This window comes from Triticum dicoccoides, chromosome 2B (genome assembly GCF_002162155.2).
Source record: "Triticum dicoccoides isolate Atlit2015 ecotype Zavitan chromosome 2B, WEW_v2.0, whole genome shotgun sequence".
NCBI classification, from domain to species: Eukaryota; Viridiplantae; Streptophyta; class Magnoliopsida; order Poales; family Poaceae; genus Triticum; species Triticum dicoccoides.
The window spans coordinates 813,944,665-813,954,219 of NC_041383.1; the positions used below are offsets into that span (position 1 = coordinate 813,944,665).

Consider the following 9,555-nt stretch of genomic DNA (forward strand, 5'->3'; position numbering starts at 1 on the left):
AATTTGGATTCCTTTGCGAAGGCAATTGCACCAGTATTGTCACAAAAGATTTTCATTTGACCCGATGCGCTAGGTATGACACCTAGATCAGATATGAACTCCTTCATCCAAACTCCTTCATTTACTGCCTCCGAAGCAACAATGTACTCCGCTCCACACGTAGATCCCACCATGATGCTTTGCTTGGAACTGCACCAACTGACAACTCCTCCATTCAATAAAAATACGTACCGGTTTGCGACTTGGAGTCATTCGGATTTGTGTCAAGGCTTGCATCGAGTAACCATTTATGACGAGCTCTTTTTCACCTCCATAAATGATAAACATATCCTTAGTCCTTTCAGGTATTTCAGGACGTTCTTGACCGCTGTCCAGTGCTCCACTCCGAGATTACTTTGGTAACTCCCCGCTATGCTTATAGCAAGGCACACATCAGGTCTGGTACACATTATTGCATACATGATAGAACCTATGGTTGAAGCATAGGGAATGACTTTCATTTTCTCTCTATCTTCTGTAGTGGTCGGGCATTGAGTCTGACTCAACTTCACACCTTGTAACACAAGCAAGAACCCGTTCTTTGACTGATCCATTTTGAACTTCTTCAAAACTTTATCAAGGTATGTGCTTTGTGAAAGTCCAATTAATCGTCTTGATCTATCTCTATAGATCTTGATGCCCAATATGTAAGCAGTTACACCGAGGTCTTTCATAGAAAAACTCTTATTCAGGTATCCCTTTATGCTATCCAGAAATTCTATATAATTTCCAATCAACAACATGTCATCCACATATAATATTAGAAATGCTACAGAGCTCCCACTCACTTTCTTGTAAATACAGCCTTCTCCAAAAGTTTGTATAAAACCATATGCTTTGATCACACTATCAAAGCGTTTATTCCAACTCCGAGAGGCTTGCACCAGTCCCTAAATGGATTGCTGGAGCTTGCACACTTTGTTACCACCTTTTGGATATACAAAACCTCCCGGTTGGATCATATACAACTCTTCTTCCATAAATCCATTCAGGAATGCAATTTTGACTTCCATCTGCCAAATTTCATAATCATAAAATGCATCAATTGCTAACATGATTCAGACAGACTTAAGCATCGCTACGGGTGAGGAAGGAAGTCTCATCGTAGTCAACTCCTTGAACTTGTCGAAAACCTTTCGCAACAAGTCGAGCTTTGTAGACAGTAACATTACCGTTAGCATTGGTATTCTTCGAAGATCCATTTCTTTTCTATGGCTTGCCGATCATCGGGCAAGTCCACCAAAGTCCACACTTTGTTCTCATACATGGATCCCATCTCAGATTTCATGGCCTCAAGCCATTTCGCAGAATCTAGGCTCATCATCGCTTCCTCATAGTTCGTAGGTTTACCATGGTCTAGTAACATGACTTCCAGAATGGGATTGCCGTACCACTCTGGTGCGGATCTCACTCTGGAAGACCTACGAGGTTCGGTAGTAACTTGATCTGAAGTTTCATGATCATCATCATTAACTTCCTCACTAATTGGTGTAGGAATCACAGGAACTGATTTCGGTGATGAACTACTCTCCAATCAGGGAGAAGGTACAATTACCTCATCAAGTTATAGTTTCCTTCCACTCACTTCTTTCGAGAGAAACTCCTTCTCTAGAAAGGATCCATTTTTAGCAACAAAAATCTTGCATTCGGATCTGTGATAGAAGGTGTACCCAACAGTTTCCTTTGGGTATCCTATGAAGACGCACTTCTCAGATTTCGGTTCGAGCTTATCAGGTTGAAGCTTTTTCACATAAGCATCACAACCCCGAATTTTAAGAAATGACAACATTGGTTCTTGCCAAACCACAGTTCATAAGGCGTCGTCTCAACAGATTTTGATGGTGCCCTATTTAAAGTGAATGCAGCCGTCTCTAAAGCATAACCCCAAAATGATAGCGGTAAATCAGTAAGAGACATCATAGATCGCACCATATCCAATAAAGTATGGTTACGATGTTCGGACACACCATTTCACTGTGGTGTTCCAGGTGGCATTAGTTGTGAAACTATGCCATGTGTTTTCAAATGAAGACCAAACTCGTAACTCAAATATTCACCTCCACGATCAGATCGTAGAAACTTTATTTTCTTGTTACGATGATTTTCCACTTCACTATGAAATTCTTTGAACTTTTCAAATGTTTCAGACTTATGCTTCATTAAGTAGATATAACCATATCTACTCCAATTATATGTGAAGGTAAGAAAATAACGATACCCGCCACGAGCCTCAACACTCATTGGACTGCATACAATTGTATGTATTATTTCCAATAAGTCAGTAGCTTGTTCCATTGTTCCGGAGAACGGAGTGTTAGTCATCTTGCCCATAAGGCACGGTTCACAAGCACCAAGTGATTCATAATCAAGTGATTCCAAAAGTCCATCAGCATGGAGTTTCTTCATGCGCTTTACACCGATATGACCCAAACGGTAGTGCCACAAATAAGTTGCACTATCATTATCAACATTGCATCTTTTGGCTTTAGTATTATGAATATGTGTATCATCACTATCGATATTGAACAAAAATAGACCACTCAGCAAGGGTGCATGACCATAAAAGATATTACTCATATAAATAGAACAACCATTATTCTCTGATTTAAATGAATAACCATCTCGCATCAAACAAGATCCAGATATAATGTTCATGCTCAACGCTAGCACCAAATAATAATTATTCAGGTCTAAAACTAATCTTGAAGCTAGATGGAGAGGTAGCGTGCCGACGGCGATCACATCGAACTTGGAACAATTTCCCATGCGCATCGTCACCTCATCCTTAGCCAATCTTCGTTTAATCTGTAGCCCCTGTTTCGAGTTGCAAATATGAGCAATAGAATCAGTATCAAATACCCAGGAGCTACTACGAGTATTATTAAGGTACACATCAATAACATGTGTATCAATATACCTTTCACTTTGCCATCCATCTTATCCGCCAAATGCTTGGGGCAGTTCCGCTTCCAGTGACCAGTCCCTTTGCAGTAGAAGCACTCAGTTTCCGCCTTAGGTCCAGACTTTGGTTTCTTCTCTTGAGCAGCAACTTTCTTGTCGTTCTTCTTGAAGTTCCCCTTCTTCCCTTTGTCCTTTTTCTTGAAACTAGTGGTCTTGTTGACCATCAACACTTGATGCTCCTTCTTGATTTCTACCTAAGCAGCCTTTAGCATTGCAAAGAGCTCGGGAATAGTCTTGTTCATCCCTTGCATATTATAGTTCATCACGAAGCCTTTATAGCTTGGTGGCAGTGATTGAAGAACTCTGTCAATGACACTATCATCAGGAAGATTAACTCCTAGCTGAGTCAAGTGGTTATGGTACCCAGACATTCTGAGTATGTGTTCACTGACAGAACTATTCTCCTCCATTTTGTAGCTGTATAATTTTGGTGGAGACTTCATATCTCTCAACTCGGGCATTTGCTTGAAATATTAACTTCAAATCTTGGAACATCTCATTTGCTCCATGACGTTCAAAACATTTTTGAAGTCCCGATTCTAAGATGTAGAGCATGGCACACTGAACAATCGAGTAGTCATCAACATGCGTCTGCCAGGCATTCACAATGTCTGCAGTTGCTGGCGCGGGTGGTACACCTAATGGTGCTTCCAGGACATAATTCTTCTGTGCAGCAATGAGGATAATCCCCAAGTTACGGACCCAGTCCGTGTAGTTGCTGCCATCATCTTTCAAATTAGCTTTCTCTAGGAACGTATTAAATTGAAAGGAATGGTAGCACGGGCCATTGATCCACAATAACATAGACATGCAAAATAACTATCAGAACTAAGTTCATGATAAATTAAAGTTCAATTAATCATATTACTTAAGAACTCCCACTTAGATAGACATCCCTCTAGTAATCTAAATGATCACATGATCCAAATCAACTAAACCATGTCCGATCATCACATGAGATGGAGTAGTTTTAATGGTGAACATCACTATGTTGATAATATCTACTATATGATTCACGTTCGACCTTTCGGTCTCAGCGTTCCGAGGCCATATCTACATATGCTAGACTCGTCACGTTTAACCCGAGTATTCTGCGTTTGCAAAAGTGGCTTGCACCGGTTGTATGTGAACGTAGAGCTTATCACACCCGATCATCATGTGGTGTCTCGGCACGACGAACTGTAGCAACGGTGCATACTTAGGGAGAACACTTGTACCTTGAAATTTAGTAAGGGATCTTATAATGCTACCGTCGTACTAAGCAATATAAGATGCATAAAACATAAACATCACATGCAATCAAAATATGTGCCATGATATGGATATCATCATCTTGTGCTCATGATCTCCATCATCGAAGCATCGTCATGATCTCCATCATCACCGCCGCGACACCTTGATCTCCATCGTAGCATTATTGTCGTCTCGCCAATTATTGTTACTACGACTATTGCTACCGCTTAGTGATAAAGTAAAACAATTACATGTCGATTGCATTGTATATAATAAAGCGACAACCATATGGCTCCTGCTAGTTGCCGATAACTTTGTTACGAAACATGATTATCTCATACAACAATTTATATCACATCATGCTTTGACCATATCATATCACAGCAAGCCATTCGAAAACAAGTTAGACGTCCTCTACTTTGTTGTTGCAAGTTTTACGTGGCTACTACGGGCTTCTAGCAAGAACCGTTCTTATCTACGGATCAAAACCACAATGATGTTTCATCAAGTGTGTTGTTTTAACCTTCAACAAGGACTGGCCGTAGTCAAACTCGATTCAACTAAAGTTGGAGAAACAAACACCCGCCAGCCACCTTTGTGCAAAAGCACGTCGGTAGAACCAGTCTCATGAACATGGTCATGTAATGTCGGTCCAAGCCGCTTCATCCAACAATACTGCCGAATCAAAATAAGACATTGGTGGTAAGCAGTATGACTATTATCGCCCACAACTCACTTGTGTTCTACTCGTGCATATAATATCTACGCATAGACCTGGCTCGGATGCCACTGTTGGAGAACGTAGTCAAAAAGTTTACCTATGATCATGCAAGATCTATCTATGTGATGTATAGCAACGAGCGGGAGAGTGTGTCCACGTACCCTCGTAGACCGAAAGCGGAAGCATTAAGTAACGCGGTTGATGTAGTCGAACGTCTTCGCGATCCAACAGATCAAGTACCGAATGCACGGCACCTCCGTGGTCTGCACACGTTCAGCTCGTTGCCGTCCCTCGAACTCTAGATCCAGCTGAGGCCAAGGGAGAATTCCATCAGCACGACGGTGTGCTGACGCTGATGATGAATATACCGGTCAAGGCTTCGCCTAAGCACTACGATGATACTGAGGTGGAAAACTGTGGAGGGGGCCACACACGGCTAAAGATCAACTCGTGTGTCTATGGGGTGCCCCCCTCCCCCATATATAAAGGAGGAGAGGAGAGGGCCGGCCGGCCACAAGGGGCGCGCCCAAGGGGGGATCCTACTCCAAGTAGGAGTAGGTTCCCCCCCTTTCCTAGTCCAACTAGGAGAAGAAGGAAGGAGAGGCAGAGGGAGAGGGAAAGAGGGGCCGCACCCCCTCCCCTTGTCCTATTTGGACCATTCCGAGACTCCTCGTCATGTCCATGATCTCATCCGGAACTCCGAAAATCCTTCGGTACATCAAATCACATAAACACATAATACCAATCATCATCGAACATTAAGCGTGCGGATCCTACGGGTTCGAGAACTATGTAGACATGACCGAGACACATCTCCAGACAATAACCAATAGCTGAACCTGGATGCTCATGTTGGCTCCAACGTATTCTACGAAGATCTTTATCGGTCAAACCGCATAACAACATACGTTGTTCCCTTTGTATTCGGTATGTTACTTGCCCAAGATTCGATTGTCGGTATCATAATACCTAGTTCAATCTCGTTACCGGCAAGTATCTTTACTTGTTCCGTAATACTTCATCCCGTAACTAACTCATTAGTCACAATGCTTGCAAGACTTATAGTGATGAGCATTACCGAGAGAGCCCAGAGATACCTCTCTGAAACATGGAGTGCCAAATCCTAATCTTAATCTATGCCAACCCAACAAACACCTCCCGAGACACCTGTAGAGCACCTTTATAATCATCCTTTTTAGGTTGTGACGTTTGGTAGCACACAAAGTGTTCCTCCGGTATTTGGGAGTTGCGTAATCTCATAGTCTGAGGAACATGTATAAGTCATGAAGGGAGCAGTAGCAATGAAACTGTAACGATCATAATGCTAAGCTAACGGATGGGTCATGTCCATCACATCATTCTACTAATGATGTGATCCCGTTCATCAAATGACAACACATGTCTATGCTTAGGAAACATAACCATCTTTGATTAACGAGCTACTCATGTAGAGGCATACTAGGGAATATATGTTTTGTCTATGTATTTACACATGTACTAAGTTTCCGGTTAATACAATTCTGGCATGAATAATAAACATTTATCATGAAATAAGGAAATAAACAATAACTTTATTGCCTCTAGGGCACATTTCCTTCAGAGAGAAGTTCCCCAGTCGCCAGGCACCACGAGGTGCTTTGCCCTAGTGGCTCCATCCGGCGGTGGATGCAGGAGGAGGGAAGAGGAGGCCGCTCGCTGTGGTATCTTCCATCGCCGCCCGAGTCGCACGCGGGGGGCTGCGGGGTATGCGTGGATGGAGGATCAGTTACGGGGTTACTCATTTATTTGTAAGTTCACCTTTTTAACTTTACCCATTTGAAAAACTAGAATAATTATTAATACATAACTCACTTGTATTACTAATTTTTTATAAACTAAAAAGAGAAAATAAGCATGAAATTGTCAACCAGACTACTCGCGGACTACTCGCTAAGAAAGAAAGTCCATGACCTCACGGTCAACCAGAAAAAACACACATAGCGCACAACACCACAATCCCTCGCACTTCTACGTTGCAAAGAAACACCCACCAAAATCAATGTTGAAGACAATGGATACTACCGAACCCACAAAGACGAACCAATCAGAGATGATGAACGAAGAGACTGGATATCATTCATTAAGCAACCGCAGACGCCTTACCAAGGGTGTCACTCTTCTTGCCTATGCTTCTGAGAGCCTTCTTAACCTTCTTGATTTCCCCCGTAGAAGCCTCATCCGCTAGGAAGCAAGAATCTCCTTGCCAGCCCCAGGGCTAGCTGCCTCCAAGGAGGTGATGATGCGGCAAAGCTTTTTCTTGGAGACCACCTCATCAATACGTGCCAAAAGACGGGCTACCGGATAGACTTCAGCGCCTCAGAATGAGATGTAAAAGCACCTACCTCATCAACGTCGGCACCCATCCAGTTGCCCACATGGCTGAGACAAACGCATTAACCGTGCCTCGAAATTAGGTGCCAAAGCACCTACCTCATCATCCTCGTCACCCAAACATATCACCTGCCTCATCTCCTTCAAAAGCACCACTGAAAGAGGTGAAGTGGGCTCGCTACAACGCTCCTGCAGCTCAGGCATAATCGTAGCACTGGAGTCATGACCTCGCCGATGACTGCACTCCAAGAGGCAGTCAGCAGCACATGCCTCGACGACGGACATGATGTAGCAAGAGGGAGAAATGGCAATAGAAGCTGGCTTCCTCCCAACTGAAGACCCATTCTGAGGCTCGGGCATCAAATAAATTACTAGCACAACTTCTAGTTTGGCGAGGGCGGCCTCCACTCTCCCCAAAACACTCCCAACTCGCGCAAGGCAACCGGAAGCTTAGGGCGAAGCAATTCGGTCTCCTCCGCCAACCAGACTTGCACAGACAACACAGACTGGAACTACACATCCGATGTGCTGACTTCACTAGTGGGCAGGCGATGGAGCAGTACATTGGTGCAACGAAGTTTGGTGTGCGGCAGAAGTGGGCGATGTGACTGGATCGGATATGATCCCTCCAGGAGTATGCGCGGTGACCTTGACAGAGGCATCGAAAACATCTGGTTCTCAGCCACGTTGGAGGCGGAAGCCGCACATTGACAGCAGGGCGAGAAGAAGCAGTGGGGTCGAGCGATGCCTTCTCGAGATGAGCTGCCAGCCTCCCAACCCATTCTCGCGTAGAGCGGGACACACAGAAATTGTCGACGCCATCTCCCGGTCGAAACATTCTCGGCAATCTCCCCAACCCAGATGGACCGGAGGCGCCTCCACAACGAGCCCATCACTCGCTATAGCGGCGTGCGGATCTGAAGCAGCCTATGCCTGACATGCGCGACCCACACGTGTATTGTATGCTCACATGGCGCCGGGCTGGGATGCGGGGTGTAGCAGGAGATGCAGCCAGCTTGGAGCGTATTCTCGTATTTGAGGACCATAGTGGAGCACTCCACGAGTTTATGGACCATCTTGTTACAGGCCAAATAGTATAAGGACGGTAGTTGTAATTATCTCAGGTCTTGCCATAAGCAAAAAATAATTTTCTGTTCAGCATTGCTAGGTCTCACTCCACTGAATTAAGTCTCACTATTAGGCAAGGCAGGCGCACACAAGCACGTACTCCGGTGGCTTGAGTTGCCTGGATAATTGTAAGTGACCGGCGAGATGGTGTTGGTGGAAGACGATGGGACAAGAAGGAAGACAGCGTGCGTCACCGGAGGGAATGGGTACATAGCCTCGGCGCTCATCAAGATGCTGCTGGAGAAGGGATACGCCGTGAAGACGACGGTCAGAAAACCCAGTACGTACTTTAGATTAATTCTTCTCCTCAGTACAGATCTGGAATTGTCTCTAGAGCTCCGGTGATGATTTGAGTTATGCATTCCAGATGACATGGCCAAGAACTCGCATCTCAAGGATTTGCAAGCTCTCGGTCCCTTGCAGGTCTTCTGTGCGGACCTGGAGGAGGAAGGCAGCTTTGACGACGCCATTGCCGGCTGCAACTATGCCTTCCTCGTCGCCGCTCCGTCGAACCTCGACCCGCAGAACCCCGAGGTAAAAAAATATGATTGGTTGAGTCATTGTTTGATCTGTCACTCTCTGTTGATCTGACGTCACCCAATAAACGAAAACCTTTCAATTGGCAGAAAGACTTGATCGAGCCAGCCGTCCAAGGAACCCTCAACGTGATGAGGTCGTGTCACAGAGCAGGGACGGTAAAACGCGTGGTCCTAACATCGTCGGCGGCGGCGGTCACAGCCCGGCCGGTTGAAGGCGATGGTAATGTCCTGGACGAGGAATCCTGGTCTGACGTCGGGTTCCTCAGATCCACAAAAATGGCTCATTGGGTGCGTACAGTACCCGTTCGTCTATGAATATGTCCAGTCCCTCCGTTGAGCTTGAAAACATTGATTCACGTTCACTCGTGTCTTGGCTCGCAGGCCTACTCGGTTTCAAAGGTGCTGGTAGAGAAGGCGGCGTGCGCGTTCGCGCAGGAGCACGGCATCAGCCTGGTCACCGTGTGTCCTGTTCTTACGGTGGGGGTGGCGCCGGCGCCAGGTGTCAACACAAGCGTCGCCGTCTTACTCTCCCTACTATCCGGTGAGACCTGCCTGCCTGCCAGA

The 9,555-nt window shown here is 45.2% G+C and overlaps 1 protein-coding gene across 2 annotated transcripts in view; it reads left to right on the forward strand.

Moving 5' to 3' along the window:
• Window positions 1–8,417: 8,417 nt before the first annotated feature.
• Window positions 8,418–9,555, forward strand: part of LOC119366540 (anthocyanidin reductase ((2S)-flavan-3-ol-forming)-like) — a 2,313-nt gene continuing 1,175 nt past the window's right edge. The window contains exons 1-4 of one of the 2 annotated variants that reach the window (XM_037632293.1): window positions 8,418–8,732; window positions 8,820–8,986; window positions 9,079–9,279; window positions 9,373–9,532. In XM_037632293.1, the coding sequence (XP_037488190.1) occupies window positions 8,597–8,732; window positions 8,820–8,986; window positions 9,079–9,279; window positions 9,373–9,532 (664 nt within the window). In that variant the 5' untranslated portion in view covers window positions 8,418–8,596. The remainder of the gene's footprint in view (window positions 8,733–8,819; window positions 8,987–9,078; window positions 9,280–9,372; window positions 9,533–9,555) is intronic. The other variant, XM_037632294.1, reaches the window with a different exon arrangement.